This window comes from Abramis brama (assembly GCF_963993115.1).
Source record: "Abramis brama genome assembly, chromosome: 8".
NCBI classification, from domain to species: Eukaryota; Metazoa; Chordata; class Actinopteri; order Cypriniformes; family Leuciscidae; genus Abramis; species Abramis brama.
In genome coordinates this window covers 20978092-20996426 of record NC_139970.1, presented here as the reverse complement: position 1 = coordinate 20996426, position 18335 = coordinate 20978092, and the positions used below count along the sequence as shown (strand labels likewise).

Sequence of the window (18335 nt, the reverse complement as noted above, 5' to 3'; positions counted from 1 at the left end):
AGACAGGAACCTAAACGCTAAAGCTGCTCATTGTTAAAGCCCTCAGCTGGGTCTCATGACACCATGTTGCTAATTTCGATACCTGCTTTTACATTTGAACTGGGATTCAGAACCAACATCAAAGGATCACACTACATCCTGTCCCTCTTACACCGAAATCAACCTTGACTTTGTAAGAGCTGCTACCACGATACGCACAGCAGTACCACGAGATATGAGGTCAAAGTCCTGCTGAGGAAAAACACACAAGGGATGGACCACATCTTGCTCAAACCACAACTGAAGAAACCCAGCACCCGACTGGAGAATATTAAACAAATATTCTCCGCTAACATTTCAAGGAAAATATTTCACTACTGGCAATGGGTTTTATGAAAGTGTGACTTAGAAAGAGTTACGGGAAAACTGTGTATTTTTGGGATATTTTCTCATTGTGTGAACAGAAGATGCAGCTGTTGACGTGTACTAGAGACAGACCTGGATTGTGTCCCAGCTTAGGAAAGGAAACAGCGGCTGGTCCTCAGAGCAAGAGAGAGAAACTCTGACAGATTTGTGAGTTTCTCATGGACGGCATCATTTCTCTGAGGGGGAACGAGAGCGAGAGCATGAGGACAGTCCTAGTAAATACCACCTGCATTGACTCCTGCATGGCTGATGTCTATCCCTCATTAGGACTGAAGCAGTTAGGCGGCAGTTGGAGAATTATCATGCCTTACAGGCCATATAAACAGTCACAAGACTACATATATATTTTTGGATGCTATTTAGATGCCTCTCCACGGCTCATTGGTTGCCTTCTTAAGACTGATTCCATAAAGAGGCCTTTGAAAACATGAACAGCCTGCCTTTTTAATCCCGAAGCCCATTTGCCTACATTTTTCACTAGATAAAAATAGTTTATGGATACATTCAGGCAACACATAATATAATTGCGTGTTACATAGACAGTGTGGTGTGCATCTTATCTCAACATCTGAGGAATGAGCAGCACAGAACCCGCAAGACAGTAACAGTATTTGCCTTTAAGCCTTTTAACTTCCTGTTTGCTATCTTCAGACTTCCATATAAATGTATTATACACTTCAGCATTTATTATGCATTTATGCATTTGCCATGCAGGCGCCTTCATCCAAAGTGACTTGCAGTGCATTCAAGGTATATATTTTCTCAGTATGCCCTGGGAATCAAACCCATGACCTTGGTGTTGTTAGCAGCTGAGCTACGATTTCAAGATGGCACAGAATCGTGGGTACAAGTAACTTCTAGAGGACACACACACACACATTTGTTTTGTTCCAAAACCTTGTGAGCTGCCTACGTAAGCAGTATTTTAAGGCATCATTTTAAGGCATTAAAGTCAAACTCCCAACATGAAGAGGCAGCATAATTATACCGTCTACTAAGATACAATTTATATGGCTAGATTCTAAGGCAGCATCATTACATCTTACCCATTATTTTTTCAAAGCTAGTCTTTTTATTTCATTTACAATCTGCATTATTTGGAATAATAATGTTTCCTTTGTTAAAATGAACTATTTTACCAAAAATTTGCACACGCCACCAATAGCTTAGCAATATGCTAACATCAAATCTTTATCTGTTAGGATGCTGCCTTAGAAGGAAGGTTCTTGTGTAGGCAGCAGACAAACGAGGCAGCTCAATGGGTTTTGGAACAGACCCATTTTTATGACACAAATACTGACAAATGCCAAGCCTTAATTTCATCTATACGTCAGAAGTACTCACAAGTGAACTTGCGGTCACTGAGACCACTACACCACAGTCAAGCCTGAGCAATGCAGTCACTGAGTCAGCACTGAAATTCATGGAGTGGTCGAGCAGTCATCAATCAAAGTCTATACATACTCTATATCAGCCCTACTGTAGTCCTGTAACACACTCACACTGAACAGTAATGAACCAGTAAACACTACAACTCTTTGCATATACAAAAGAAGAAAAAAAAATAGTTATGACATCAGCGGTAGGATACCCTGGCAGAGAAAAGCTAAAACATTTACTGGAAAGAAAGAAAACCAAAACAAAATGATTTGCTTGTGTGGCAATAGCTGAACGGTTCTGGTTATGGAACAGTCCAACAAAAGACATCCCAATCCAAATCTCTTATTCATTTCTCTGTTTACCAGGAACATCCTTGTGGGTTGATGGATTGAGATAGGTAGGCTACATACATGTCCATAAAAGGGCTAAATCTGAAAGCAAACGAGAGGCAGCTGTAACAATAGGCAGTCATAATGTCTCTGTCATGAGGAGTATTATTTATATCCGTGGTGCAGACTACATTGCAGTCACAGAATAGTGTGGAAACTTCAAGAGAGAGAGAGATTGTGTGTATAGTCACAGGATATGGCAAATTCTCTCATGTTCCCTTCACTCAATCGTCATCATTTCCTGGATGCAATCTTCAGGCCTTTAGGTAGTTCAAAACCGTTTCATCGTGCGAAAACTGCAGCTGATAACTTTGTTTTGCTTTGACGCAGTGTGTGTTTGTTTCCTTCAGTAGCAGAATAATTAGCGCTGAATAAATAGATAAATAAGCACAGACGAGCAAACGAATAAATGCAGTGTCGACCTTAATGAGCAGGCTCGTTAGATAGGGTGATTGCTGTTTGGAGTTAGTTTAATTCGATCTGCCTCTCTAATCCCACAGCCTGCGATGCTTCATTGTTCACCGCAGCTCTTACAAAAACAGACGTTAGCTCATTTGAATTTGAGAAGTATAACTATTGATCTCACACAAAGGGAATTACTTTGTGTTCTAAGTGAAAACAAATTACGCTGGTTTGTCCCAATCCTAATAATGAAAGGCACCAATGTATTTGGTGGAAGTTTCTATGAATCCTGACTAAGAATGTTAAATTCTGTATTGCTGAATCAAGGCAGTATAGAGAGATACTGGGACAGTTACCTATTCCAAACAAGGGAAAGGTAAAAGTAATGTGAATGCAAGGTTCAAAATGAACTTTCGGCCACACCTGCCAATGGCTGCTGTAATGAAAAAAAAAAAAAAAACTTACCAGTCATACATAGGCTAAACCCGAGGCCTAAAATGAACACTTGCCAAGCGGCTAATGCGAAGAAAAAATCTGTGTAGGTGAGTATATAAAACGGTGTCAATTGCCAGTTGGAAATGTAACATTTTATGAATTCTAACAATGCAATGTTGTAAGATAATGAAAGTGAACAAACGTGAACGACGCTCGTGACAGTTGACGGGCCAGCGCTGCATTATCATGAAAGTTTAAGCCTCGTCAATTTAAATATTCAAGCAAAAACGAGAGCTCAATTCATTATTTGCGTGCTGTGAGGAAAGTTTTGTGAGCGGAAACATCCGAAGCACTCGCCCAGAAAGCCATGTCTCAGATAGTGCGTGAATACTGAATTGAGGTCCCTTTAACTTCTTCTTGAACTTGAATGGTCAAATTCACACTAAATTTTGTCAAAATGCCCGTCTTGGCGAGTATGCTAGTAAACATAGTCGGTTGACTTAAGTGCACTTAAACAGAAGATAAATACAATAGGTACAGTATCAGTATATTGGATCCGTGCATTAGTCTTAAAGAGACAGCATCCTAATAATCCTGTTTTATTGTTAATCAAACAACAAAGGACAAAGGAAAAAAAATCACTCACTGCTCCACTGTTATTTTACAGTTTATTCTGTGTTTCTAGTTATTAGTTATAGCTGTGGTATCGAAAATGGAATAGAGCATTGTCAATTTTCTTCTGGTATCTAAAATGTTGGTGTCAAAACTGCCTGTTTTTGCAGGTAAAAAAATATTCATGGCCTGTACATTTTCTTAAGTCACCGGCCATTAGCAGGTGTGGCAAAAAACTTATTTTTTTTTAGGCCCTGCATATATCTTACTATGAAACTATAAACAATACTGAAAAAAATGTTGGTAACACTTTATAAACAGTAATATTAAACTATTAGTTTATTCATTGTTTATATATTGTAGTCTCAACATTGTTAATATATTAATAGGCTACATATAAATAGTGAGTTGTCTATTCATTGTCCCTGTAATAAACACAATTATTATTGTTTAATTAGCTCTTAATAAAGGAACTGGTCATTGGTTATTAGGAGTAAATAGTTCTCATTTTAGATTAGGTCATGGAAAATGTGAAAATGCCATTAAGTAAGAGCTTTAAACCAACCCTTATTTGACATTAATTGATTTCATATTCAGTGTTCCTTAAAATGTTTACAAATACATTAAGCACACACACACACACACACGTTGGCATATGTGGTTTACAGGTTTTTCAATCGAAAAAAAAAGAAGACATTTTCCCATTTTCCGTGACAATCTAAAGTGAGAACTATTGACGGTTAATAAATTGTTAACAAAGCAAAAAAAAAAAAAAAAAAAAAAAAAAAAAATTTACATATGAGCTATTGTAATTAAACAAAAATTGACAGTGACAATGAATGAAGAACTCACTCACTATTTGTATATAGCCTATTAATATATTAACAATGTAGAGTCTACAATATATTAACTATGAATGAACTATAAACTAATAGTTTGCAAATCATTTGTAAGTACTTTATTACTGTATACTTATTGTAAAGTGTTACCAAAATGTTTTGCGGTTTCCGCAAAAATATTAAGCAGCACAACTGTTTTCACCATGAATAAAAATAAGAAATGGTTCTTACTCACCAAATCAGCATATTAGAATTATTTCTAAAGGATCATGTGACACTGGAGACTGATGCTGAAAATTCAGCTTAGTAATCATATTAATAAATTACAGTTTAAAATATAAGTTATTCTGAATTGTAATAATATTTCACAATATTACGGGTTTTTTTTTTTTTTTTTTACAGATTTTGGATCAAATAAATGAAGCCTTGGTGAGCCAGGCTTCTTTCAGAATTCTTCTTCTTTTTTTTTAATCCTACCGACCTCAAACTTTTTTAGTTAGTGTATAAATTTTGTACCTAAATCAATGGTATAAATAAGCTGTTCTGTTTTTCTGATAATTGACTATTCAACTTAAACCAATTCCTTATAAAGTTACCATCCACTGCTGGGTTTCCATTGGCACCTAGCGAGTGGTTATTTTGGACCCAGTGTGATGGTGAAAGTGGTGTGTGGGTTTGATGTCTTACTCTGTGTTGGTCGTACTCTGGTCCTCTCCGTCGGGCCTCCAGTTCCTCATAGGATGGAGCTGCTCCCTCTATACGAGCCTGAAGATACTCCCTCCTCAGCTGCTGGATACGGTCCATACTGCTGAAAAAAAACAAAAAAACACAATCCACTTAGCATAAATATTACATTAGTACAGAAATATGATGGTATGGCATAGTGGCTAAAGATCTGGGCTGGTAACCAAAAGGTTATAGGTTCAACAAAGACTGTCCCTAGTTGCTGTAGATAAAATATTCTAAATGCCTACTAAATTAAATTAAATTATTAAATAATTTAAACAATAACATTATTGACATAACATAGAAGTGATTTATCCTCATTCCGTCAATTAGTAGTATTACACGGGCGGCGGTTGGTCTACTTAATTGGTGAGTTTAGTTTTTTGTTTTTTAAGATGGTTAGGGTTAGGGATGCTCAACTTTTATTTATTTTTTTTTAAAGTCTTAAGATCCTTGTGTTCAGTTCCACTTAGTGAAGATCCAACTATCCCTTGTGACATTTGAACCTGTAATCTTTTGCTTACCATGCCAGATCTTCAAAGACTAGGCCCCACTACCCCCTTACATCTACACACAGTCTCCTACGCATGAATACTATTTCCCAACATACACATTTATAGACCTACAGTTACGCACAAGATAACACACAACCGCTCAACCCTAGCCCACTCACACCCATCCAGAACAAAGAGCCACTATTGATTTGACCTACACATCACGTGATGGATAAAAATCAAGAAACCCAGTTTATCAGACTGCTGATATGTCCGGATTGTAGCCACTTAAGAACAGTGCGGTAGCCCGGGCTACGGCTCTATCATCGGCACTTATCAGAAACGACACAGTGATAGAGCTAAAGCAGACAGAAATAATCAATTCTGTCAAAGATAATCAACAGCCCTTTGTTACAAGCCAATTTCATATCTAGCAAGAATCACCTAATCACACACACGCAGAGAAGATTCAGCATGACGTCGTCATTTTGAAAAAAGAGCTCCTGGAGCAGTAAAAAACAACAACACACACACACAAAAAACAACAACCAGATATTATATAATTTAAACCTAAAATTTTGACTTTTTACTCATCCTTGTGTCCTTTCAAGCCTGTATGACTTATTTTACTCTGTGGAACATAAAAGGAGGTACAGTATAGCATAATGTTCAAGCAGCTCTTTCCATACAAACAAAGTGAGTGAATGAAGACCAAACTGAATATTAATGTAAAAAAAAAAAACACACACAAAAGCATCATAAAAGAGGCTTGCTACAGTTTTCTGAAGCCACGATAGCTTTGTGTGAAGAACAGTGAAATTTCAGTTATTATTCACTAAATATCTTCCCTGTGACAGCAGTGCACTAAAAACAATATATTATTCGTTGTTGACTTAAAGAGAGAGTTCACCCAAAAATGAAAATTCTGTCATAATTTCCTCACCTTTTTGTTGTTCCAAACCTGTATGAATTTATTTATTCTGTTGAACACACACAATAAAGAATATATTTTAAAGAATGTTTGTAATCAAACAGTTGATGGTAGCCATTGACTTCCATAGTAGAAAAAATAAATAAAAAATACTATGGAAGTCAATGGGTGCCGTCAACTGTCCGGTTACCAACAGTCTTCAAATATCTTAATTTGCGTTCAACAGAAGAAAGAAACTCATAGAGGTTTGGAACAGGGTGAGAAATGGATGACGCTTTTTTTTTTTTTGGTGGTGAACTAATAACCCTTTAACATTTTGAGTTCACTGAAACTAAAAATTTGAATTAATACAAAGAAAGAGATTGGTTTAATCAACAGAAACTCAAAACATTGTTATCTGACCAACATTAGTGAATCTTAGTCTCCTTTTGTGTTCTGCAGAAGAAAGAACATCATATGGGATTTGAAAGACATAAGGTGGGAAAATGATGGCATAATGTTGATTTTTGGATGAACTATGCCTTTAATGCCGTTCTACTTGTCCAAAGCTCAATAAACATCTCTGCCTTTCCAGACACAGCAAAATGATGCCCTTATCAAACGTTCAAGAGGGGAATGTGTGATATTTCTCTTGCTCAAATATTGTGTTGTGGCACAGAACTGTGGAAGTGTGACTTGGGAGATAAAGTCCTGTCAGTCATCTCACAGCTTCTAACACACAAACACCAAAATCAATCTCTCAACACTCGGCTCACACAAACACAACCTTTCCAGGACTGTTGCTTCCCATTGTCAACACACCAAGCAGAACAGCCATGTCCACCATCTCAGTGAGGGTAAATGCAGCGATCGGACGCTGTGGGTGAGGATCCTATCATAAACATAATTTTTTAGGACATCAACCCCTGGGGCTCAATGCCAGCTGCTACTGTACTATGAATGTGCAGCTGAAAATAAACGGCAGCAGATCATAATGAGAGGGAAAAACACAATAAGTTAAAAGACTGTATGCACAATAGAGACATTGTTTTGATAACCTAGATAAAATATTAAATAATAGTAAATATTGGATAGGGCTGCCCCCCAATAGTCGACTTAACGTTAGTTGATGAGGTCTGTTAGGTGTCAGTTCGCTAACACAGCTGCTCCATGCGGTAACATGTCGGGCAGAAAATCCAAAGAGTGGGAACAGTTCAAGAAAGTGAAGAATGACCACAAAACGGTGACAAGCCACCTCACACATAACTTATTTAAAACATGTAAGTAGTAGCCAAACGTTAGCCATTTTACATGGCCGCTCAATCTATTGTACATAATTGTACATAATGTATATTTATTTTGTTTGGGTTCGGACCTTCTTTTGATGTTAAAACTACTTGTCTATTGGCCTGATTATGTTTACACTACTATTGTTTTAATTTGCTATATATTTATTTATTCACTTTTATAATTTATATTTTTGTCCTACATTTGAACAATATTTGTGTTAATTATTTTTTTTTAAGATAAGGTTTTATATTATATATTTATATATTATATTTATATTATAGGTTATTTATTTTATTCTCAGAAAAAAAAAGAATTTATATATTTATATATATATATATATATATATATACATACATATATGAGAAAAGTTCATGCAATGTTTGACAGTGTTGCTGTGGCAAGGTTTATGCACACACTGGAGCGCTTAATTTAAATTTTAAATGCTCATTATTATGGTTTAGTATTTTTCCCATGACTAATCGCCTAATGGCTTAAATTAACGACTAACAGTTGACTAGGGAAATCTTTAGTGAATGAAAAACCTTCAACCAAAAATAAAAATGTCCAAAAAATAAAAAAATCATGTTCATGTTAGTTCAAAGTGCATTAACTAATTTTAACAGATACTGTGGTTTCACTTTATTTTGATGGTCCCTTTAACACATTCTGTTGACTTTAATGAGAGTTAGTAGACATGTAGGTGCAACGTTACTTAGAGTATTAATAGAGTATTAGTAGACTGGTAGGGTTAAGGTTAGAATAAGTTGACGCACTTGTAAAGTTACATATTGTCAGTAGAATGTCTATTGGGGAGCATCACAATAAACAGATATTAAGCAGGCAGTCTACTAATACTCTAATGAGAGGTAATTGACGTGTAGTTGCAAAGGTCAACAGAATGTTCAAAAGGGACCATCAAAATATTGCTTTTGATCTTACAACTGTGAATACTGAGAAATGTTGTTCAAGTATTGTTCATTGTTAGTTCATGTTAACTAATGTAGTTAACTAATGCTAACAAATGAAACCTTATTGAAAAGTGTTACCCTGAAATAAACAAGTTAAAGTACTAAAATTACAAAATAAAAAATAAAACAAATAAAAATGATAAAAATCACATAAAATTACTGAAAATAGAATTAAAATGAAAATAATAATAATAAATACATTCAAAGAGAACTAGTTCAAAATATGAATAAATGCTATAATAGTATAACAAATATTAAAGTAACATTGATTGGTCCAAAATCCCACACAACACTTTTTTTAGTTGATCTGTAAGACTAGGACTTTTATTAGTGCTGTTCAAGGATTTGAGTAAATTTTTTGACATTTGAGTATAAAGTGTTTTAATATATAATATATGGTGTAAAAATGTCTGAGTGCTGCCCTTTTCAGGTTGAACGGTGGCTACTGCAGTTGAATTTTCCTATTGGAAGTTGTAGTGCCGCGTGACGTGAAGCTGCGTTCACACTACAAACGACTTTGTCGCTGCATGTCGCCAGTGGCTGGCGGTGAGGTCGCTAGTGGGCGTTCCCACTACTGGTTGCCTAGTAATGTTTGTGAGTGACATTCACGGATGTTACTCCATGTTGTAGACAACAAATCTGTTTTCTTGCTGCTACAAGCTAACATTTTGGAAGGAAAATTCTAAATATAAATGGAATCAGTACATAAAATACATAATATTAAAGATGAATGAGAAACAGCGAGTGCTCTTTGCTATCGCAGCTATTTAACTGCAGCAAATGGGCAAATACTGGTCTTTCTGAGTTCACGAAACCATTCAGGCTCGGAGTCAGCACGGCGAGTACCACTGTATGTACACGGAGACATATCATAAATTATTGGACAGTTTCTGACTGCTAAAATAAACTTCTCATTCATCTTGCCTCGGTTGGACTCGGCACTGAAGAGTGACGGATTACGTGTGCTCCACTGACTTCACTCCTATTGGTTGTTGCTCCCGAAAGTCGCTCTTCATTTGCATAAAGTTAAACAGATCTCAACTTTGTCGCGTCGCCAGACACGCCTCATCCGGTGGCCAACGGTCGCTGTCGCCGGAAATCACCCGCTCCCCATTGAAATGAATGGTATCGTGTCGCTTTGTCGCTTGTAGTGTGAACGGGGCTTAAGCAGGTATGAGCTCACCACGCCCTTGGCATAGATTGTTCTGTCAAAACCACTGTAGTGAGTCAGGAGTTGGAATTGCGAGTATTGAAAACGAACAGGATAGCGTATATTAGCATCTAGTAAGCATATCATTTATTTAGATTATTTCGTGTAGCCTAGGTAGTTAATTAGCATAGTTGTTAGTGTAGTATTGTTAGAAGCTTAGTTAGTTAGTAGCATAGTATTGCGAATACTAGTCACACAGACATAAGCAATATATCTATATAAACATTTAAGTCTCTGCTAGCCTAGAAATCTAGACGCACCCTAGCGGCAGCAAAATTTATTTTGCTTCCAGGGTAGTCTAGCAACTCTCCGTTGACTTTCGAGCTGGAAAAACTCTGGTCAGGCCAATCACATCGTGTATAGAGTCGGTGGGCGGGCTTAACATAATGACGACAGAGTTGTGACGGTTCCGTGTGAATTCCCTGCTACTTGAAAACAAAGAATGGCTGATGACGAACAGCGGTCTTTCTAATCGGCTTTTGCCGCGACTCTGGAGGACTTGGAGTTAAGCTTTTCTTTGAGAAAAGAACTTAAGTCATTAAGTCATTCTTAAAAAAGGAAGATGTGTTTGTAGTTTTGCCAGCCAGATATGGCAAAAGTTGAATCTATCAACTAACGTTAGCTCCGCTGTTGGGAAAACGCTCTGGTTGGTTGAAGCGCTGTCCTATTGCGTACAGAGGGAATTTGAAAGACAGTCGTTTATCCCGCCCCTCGGATTGAGCCGTGTCTTTGGTGAGTTGCCAGACCTAACATCTTGATAGTCTCTGCTATAAAAATATCTAATTCAAAACGAAAACAAATATTATCTGTTTATTTAATCTGTATGAAAAGATAGAGATGTCATTTGTTCTCATGGCAACTCATTATCTGCTAATGTGAACATGCCTACTGAGAGCGCGCTATTGAAATGCGGGTCTCAGGTGCACGCCAATGCCAGTGGGTGGAGTCAGGCTCTGACCAGGGGTTGAGTTACCCTTTAAACATCAAATGTGTTTTCAGAGAGGAAAAAAAAAAGACAAAAGTCGGTGTAAATATGAGTGCTCAACATGTAGTGAAATCTCCCTGAAGAAAACAGACTTGTTTTCACAATAAATCTAAATCTATACAACTACAGAACAAGTAGTACTTTCATCAAAAACAAGTGTGGGCTGACCACTCTACAAAATTCCCTCATTCTCCCTTTAGACGCAGAACAGCAAAATTCAATTTATGTTTTTTTTTAAAGCCCCGACCAATCAGATTATCTGAGAGAGAGAGTGGTAGAGTGTGTGTGAGAGAGAAAAACTTGGAGAACAGAGGATGAATGAGACAGTGGAGGGATTAGATTAAGACAAAACAAATTAACATGTCTTTTTTTAAAAAGCTGGTTAGGCAGACAGAACGAGTGCCAGGCATTCCAGAGGGATGATGCTGTGGGAACGGGCCAGAGAACTGCGACCCGGCGGCCACACGCACGCTCAAGCTCCTGAACACGGGACGCTGGTGAACCCGTACAGTGAGGTCTCAAAACAAGCCAACCGTCTATGCAGAAACACACACAACAACAAATGTCCCATTATGGATTAATAACACACTCACACAAAAAAACTAGCCGACCTCTCTCCATCAAACGCCGTCATAAACAGCCTTTTTCATCTGTTTTTCTTTCAGGAACAATAAAGATTCCTGTGACTCAAGCAGGCCTAATGTTGCTGCTGCAGTCCCGGAGGTGTTACTGTTAAGCACGCATTCAGACGCACACACAAACACACACTGCTCTTTTTTTCCCCTGTTTTTCTTAGCCATGCAGCATACCACGACATCAAAGCCAACTCATGTTGTTTTAGGTCTCTGTCCAACTAATTTAAACCACATACACGTTGTAACACTTTACAATAAGGTTTCATAAGTTAACATGAACTAATAATGAACTGTACTTCTACAGCATTTACTAATCTTTCAACATTAATTTCAACATTTTCTAATACACAATTAAAATCAAAAGTTGTATTTGTTAACATTAGTTAATGCACTGTGAAGTAACATGAACAGCTGTATTTTTATTAACTAACGTTAAGAAAGATTAAAAAATACAGTAACAACTGTTATTACTCATGGTTAGTTCATGTTAGTTAATACATTAACTAATGAAACCTTATTGTGAAGTGTTACCTTAAACAGTACACATAAACAAACATATAGTACCTAACAATTTGCATTTTCAGCTACAGAAAAACACAATTAACACTTTGGTAAATATATTGTTGTCAATCCATATTAACAGTTAACAGACTATTCAGCTCCTTTTTAAGAAAGAAAAATATGCGTAATTATTGGATTTGTCAATTTGCGTGAATTCGAGTGAATGTTTGTCAATTTAGTAGAGTATATGTTCATATCTAAAATAATACAGGATAGCGAAATATGAGATTTATTTACCCCTTTCTCAATTACTGCACTGAAATGCACACAAAATGCATATTTGCAATAATTCAGTTGTAATAAAAACATCCCCCACACTTTATAGACTTGATCTTAGCCGTGAAAAGATATTTTTCACTCTACTTTTTGATCTTTGACATAACCAATTTAATTTAAATAATTTTAGCATTGCCAATGCTTAAAAAATGTGCAGTAAAATTGAAACCAATGAAGAATCAGCAATTTGTCTAATATCCAAAGTATACGTTTTAGACATTTTAAGTGTTTTTCCAGGGAATCAAACCCATGACCTTGGGGTTGCTGTGGCCACGCTCTACTAGTCACACACCCCAACATGAACACGATTATTGATCGTATTGTGCCATGATCGAATTGTGGCATTTTCTTTATTATTTTTTATCCTTGTTGTAACCAAGGCCATGTAGTAGGAAAAAAAACACACATTATTGGGAAAAACATCACATTATAGAACCTCAGTGAGTTACGAACGGCATTTAATTTTCACTTCAGTATCAACCATAAAAAAGCCACACACACCAGCCACACAATGACCCTCAACATGGGATAAAACCACTGAGGCATCAGGGCAAGAGTTGCAGTGCGGCACAGATCAGGGTGGATAGCAGTGGGTCAGACAGACAGAAGCTCATCTGGGGGGGGCAGACGCAGAGTTATGCCCCTGTTACAACCCCTCCATTTTTCACTTCTCAATCTCAGCGATTGGAGAGCTGAGAGAATAGAGCGGGAAAGTGTAGCAGCATCCATCTTCTCTCCACCACACTCCCTCACGGCTACTTTACAAAATTTATGAGGCACATAACACAAAAACGAGAGAAAGAAAGAGAGAACAGGAGATGAAATCACATGCAAGTCTTGATCCAAATCTTGTATTGATTGGAACAGTGAATAGGTCCATAAAAAAAACTAATACATAAAATATTATGACCTTTTACAGCTAAATTGAAATTGACTACAATGGTGAGCGATAGCATTATGCATAAAAACCTGCTGCGGCGGTTGTACTTCACTTTAATGGTGTCTGAAATGGGCCGATGCTGTTGATTTCTTGAGCGTGAGACTCTTTGTGGGACGACGTGCAAAACTGCAGGTCTAGACCAGTGCACTAATTCAAGTCACAAGATTAGTAGGGTCATGACGACAAATACAATTAGACGAGCAAAAAGCATCACCACCTTCTAAGTCTTTCTGGAAGAGGGGGAATAAAGCGAGCAAATCCATTATTATTAGATATTAGAAACTTAAATCTGTGTTTAATCATGTTTTTGGATATGGAGACAAAGAGATCACAGGAGAATTACAGCATCGCTAGGAAATGTACTGGAGACCAGTGGTTTTACCACATATGCTGTTTATAATATTGCGTAAAAATAATTTTTGGGTGCCTGACATGAAATAAAAAAGTGCTGTGGTGTGATGTGATGTGATATAACTAAAAAAAATATTAAACCTTTTTTGGATTCTTTAATTCTGTAATAATTAAATATGCAGCAAGCACATATTTAACCTTATGATCTCATGCTATATGAGACATGGAATATTTATACTGTTAAATGTCACACTTGAGAATCATTTAAAAATGAACATTTGAAGGCAACGTGTGATGAAATATGGTAAAAACGTACTAGCTACATGATCTAAAATAGACATATTTGTACATTTGAACATACATTTATTTAAATGAATGATCACAAAATAATGGTCTGCACTTCTTTTTCTCCATTTCATTTTTATATTACTTTACACAGACATTTCACCTCTCACAGAACACTCTCTGAACTGTTAGAAGTAAAATCATACAAATTATACAAATTATTTTTCACCCTATATCGGTAGAGCACAGTTAAAATCTCTATTATTTATTTTAAATATATAAAGTTAATTTATCCTTTTATTGCATTAACCACATGAATGATGAGACGTGGATCAAGACTGCAATCAGCTTCGAGCGACAACATTTCAAATATAAGGATCTGAGAACACACAACAGAATAAATCAGCTTTGCTCTAAAGGTATTTGGCAGTTGCACAAACCACATACACGCACACACCATAAAGCACCAAACACGTGCATTTATTTTCAGCCTGTGGTTCCCAAGCAAGCCATTTCCCCTGCAGTGCCTGGGCTCCGTAGTTATGCTTTCAACACTCCATCATGCAGCCATCATATCCAGAACGCCTTAATTACTGCTGCCATTTTGACTGAGCACCCTCCTCACCCTCCAAATGAATAACACCATCAATGTTTAATAAGGGTCCTGCTCTAATCAAAGACACAGGCACACACCTCTCACTCAAATACACATGAGTGCACATACACTCGCTCCCGAATATACACATAGCCTGCAGTTCCAAACATAATCATAAACTCAGCTGGTCACGCACAGAGGGAACCCAACATTAATATGGCCACAGGCTATGAAACAGGGGGAGATGGAGGAAGGGAGAGTGAGAGAATATGTTCAGAATGGCATATTACAATACTAGCCATTTACTATTTTTGCAGTGTGTATACTTTGGATGGTATACAACGGTTCTGTATGGATGGAATGGATGATTCCTTAAAATATTAAGGAATAGCATTTCCTGCAATGCAATGCGCTCAACCTTACAATCATTTTTAAGTGTGACAAATAGACCTACCAAAGTCATATTACTTGATATATTAGGAAAAAAAAATAGATATGTCTACTTAGACATATAAATGAAAAATGTATCTTATGCTCACCAAAAATGCATTTCATCTAAAAAAAAAAAAAAGCAGTCAAATTGTAATATTTATGAAATAACTGTTTACTATTTGAATATATTTTAAAATGTGATTTATTCCTGTGATGTAAAGCTGAATTTTCAGAATCATTACTCCAGTCTTCAGTGTCACATGATCCTTCAGAAATCATTCTAATATGCTGATTTGGTGCTCAATAACTTAAAATCAATGTTGAACAGTTGTGCTGCTTAATACTCTTTTGTGGAAAACTGTGATACATTTTCTTTTATCGATGAAGATGCTGATCAAAAGAACAGGATTTATTTGACATATAATCATTTGTAACATTATAAACGTCTGTACAATCACCTTTGTTCAGTTTAATGCATCCTCGTTGAATAAAAGTATTCATTTATTTAAAAAGACAACAGCAACAACAAAAACTACTGACAAACATTTTGAAGGGTACAGCATACTATGATATAGATATGAACGATTTGGTTTGGTTTCAATGAAATCCAGGAAACAACATGTTGTCTTTATGTCAATATTTTTCAATGGGTCTTAAAACATGGAAATGTATAAATGTCGTTATTTTTTAGGGGATGCCTCATAAGAGGATCATCCTTGGAATCTAAAGAAAACCACTGATGTAGCATTGTTTAAAAAGTTTATTGCAGATTTAAAAATAGATTATAAAAAAAAAAAACAGTGAGTATACAGTATACATACATACCATGCAGTAAGCAGTGAGAAGGGTTCAGAAGAAGGGGAAGGGAAGTGGTGGGCGGCAGCGGGAATCAAATAAGGGCACTGGCTCTCCGGATAGCGTTTCCTCTGATAAGCTGAGCCACAGCACCTGGTGACTAAGAAAGGCTTAATTTGCACTCTGCTCTTTCCCTCACAGAAGCTCATTCTACAGGAGTGTTACAAGAGAAAGTTCAATAAAGGGTAAAGATATTTATTTTCTCTCTCTCCTAGTGGCAGGGGAGCACGGCATTAACTACAGCCAATGGTATCGATTCCCTTGGGTCAGCGGCGTGTCTCTGTGTGACTGTGACGAGGGGGGGATTTAGTGTTCGGCCGCGAAACAACAAGAGTTGCGATTTTATCTATTAATTTCATATACTCAAGTGACTGGGTAGTTGGCCGGCATCCCACGGAGGCTGAGAGATATTAAATGAATGGAGTCGTTAATAACAGACTAAGGGACCCTGCATCAGTTAGATAGTTCAACCAAAAAAAACAAAAACATCTGTTATCATTTACTCACCCTCATCATGTTGTTCTAATCTCATATGACTTCTGAACTTCTACTTTTTTTTTATTTTTTATTTTTTATTGCCCATCACCGCCAGTGTTTTTGATATTTTCACAATAATCACAGACTATTTTGTTGTTTTAATATCTGAACATGCAATATCAAAAGAAAGAACAAAGCATCTGCTTAAAAAAAAAAAAAACTGTCTAGCTTTATGCGTTCTTTTTTTATCAACACTTGAATGTGTGAAAGTTTCATAAAAAAAGCTGAGAAAAATCTTCTTTTTTTTTCAAGTTCAGTAAATGTGCTAAACATATTGCATTAAACCTGTTTGATTAATATCAGCTTAATATTACATTTAATGAATTTTTGGTAACACTACTAAAAGCCTTTATGTATAATGCATTATAATGGTATTCATAATGTATGTTATAATGCATTATATCTTTCCATAAATAAAATTCATTATAATATTTGCAGATTGCTTGTTTGTCATGTATTTTAATGCATTATACTTCCTAAAGGTGCGTTAAATTAATAAACAAGTATTATAATGTATTATAACTGTAGTTACAATTATTCATTAAACCTTGCAATGCATTATAAGGTGCGTTAAAAGACATAATTCAAATACTGTTATAATTATATATAAAGGCTTTAAGTAAAGTGTTACCATTTTTTTTTATATTAGTAAAACTATAAGATGACCTTAAATGTGCACAAATTACTTTTTTATTTTCTTTATTTAGGAGCTGGACAGTCTCCGGTCACCATTCACTTTTATAATATGGAAAACCGCAGCATGAACATTCTGCTAAACATCTCCTTTTGTGTTTCACAGAAGAAATAAAGTCATAGGGATTTGGAACAACATGAGAGTGAGTAAATGATGACAGAATTACACAGAAACACGCACACCATGTGATATGTGCAGAAGATCTCAGTTCTTTCATCCTCCATCTCACCGCGTTCACATCTCTCTGTTCATCTAGTCACCCCGCAGTGAACAGTTTTCCCTCTTTGTCTCGACACAACCCCCTGCCAGGTCTGAGGGCGGCCTCCCTCTCTGTCTATTAACCGTTGTGTGCTGGAGAGAAACTTCAGGTCAGCAGATCTTAAGAGATGGATAAATGATGGTTTAAAGCTGAAGGGGCACACACAAATCCAACAGGCATGTCTGCTTTGGACAATAGAGACAGAGACATCAAGAGAAACGCCGAACAGAGCCATGTGGCACAGAGCAATCTATTCCTTCATCTTTGAAATGGACCAAAAAACACTGTCGGTCCTAAAAAGCAAGACGTGCTGCTGATTTACACGCTGTAAAACGAGAGACATCAATTTCTGACCTGGAGAGCTGCAGAACAGGACAGAAATGCTGGAATCGACACACACACACACACACACACTAACGGGTATGCATGTCAAACACACTGAGGGCCGTCAGGGGGAATCTTGATGTAATCCACCAATTTTAATTCAGAGAAGCTCATTAGGTTGATAATCGGCATTCTTCTGTCAATCACACGCTCCCAAATCAAAAATCAATTCAATTCAAGCACTCTTTATCATGCCTGTTTAACACACATTATTACCGTATTAACCCAGGCCAACAACGAGAGCCTAAGGACACAAAGATGCTTGAGCAATAAGGTATGAAAGGTCATGCAACACACTGAGGCATGATTAAACTCACAATATATACCAGCCTCGAGTAAACTAATATAAACTTACTACATAATTCAACAGTGACACATCCAGGGCTCTAGACTAAGACTAAAATTGTTGAAAATGTGAGAAAAAATACAAATGTGTGACAACAATTTCAAATCTATTTGTCATTAGTGATAGCCAATAAACCTTAA

General features: G+C 36.6%; 1 protein-coding gene across 3 annotated transcripts in view; it reads right to left on the bottom strand.

Moving 5' to 3' along the window:
* pard3bb (par-3 family cell polarity regulator beta b) overlaps nt 1-18335 on the bottom strand; it is a 325627-nt gene that overhangs the window by 47011 nt on the left and 260281 nt on the right. For 2 of the 3 annotated variants that reach the window (XM_084121943.1, XM_084121944.1), the window contains exon 21: nt 5150-5270. In XM_084121943.1, the coding sequence (XP_083978069.1) occupies nt 5150-5270 (121 nt within the window). The remainder of the gene's footprint in view (nt 1-5149; nt 5271-18335) is intronic. The other variant, XM_084121945.1, reaches the window with a different exon arrangement.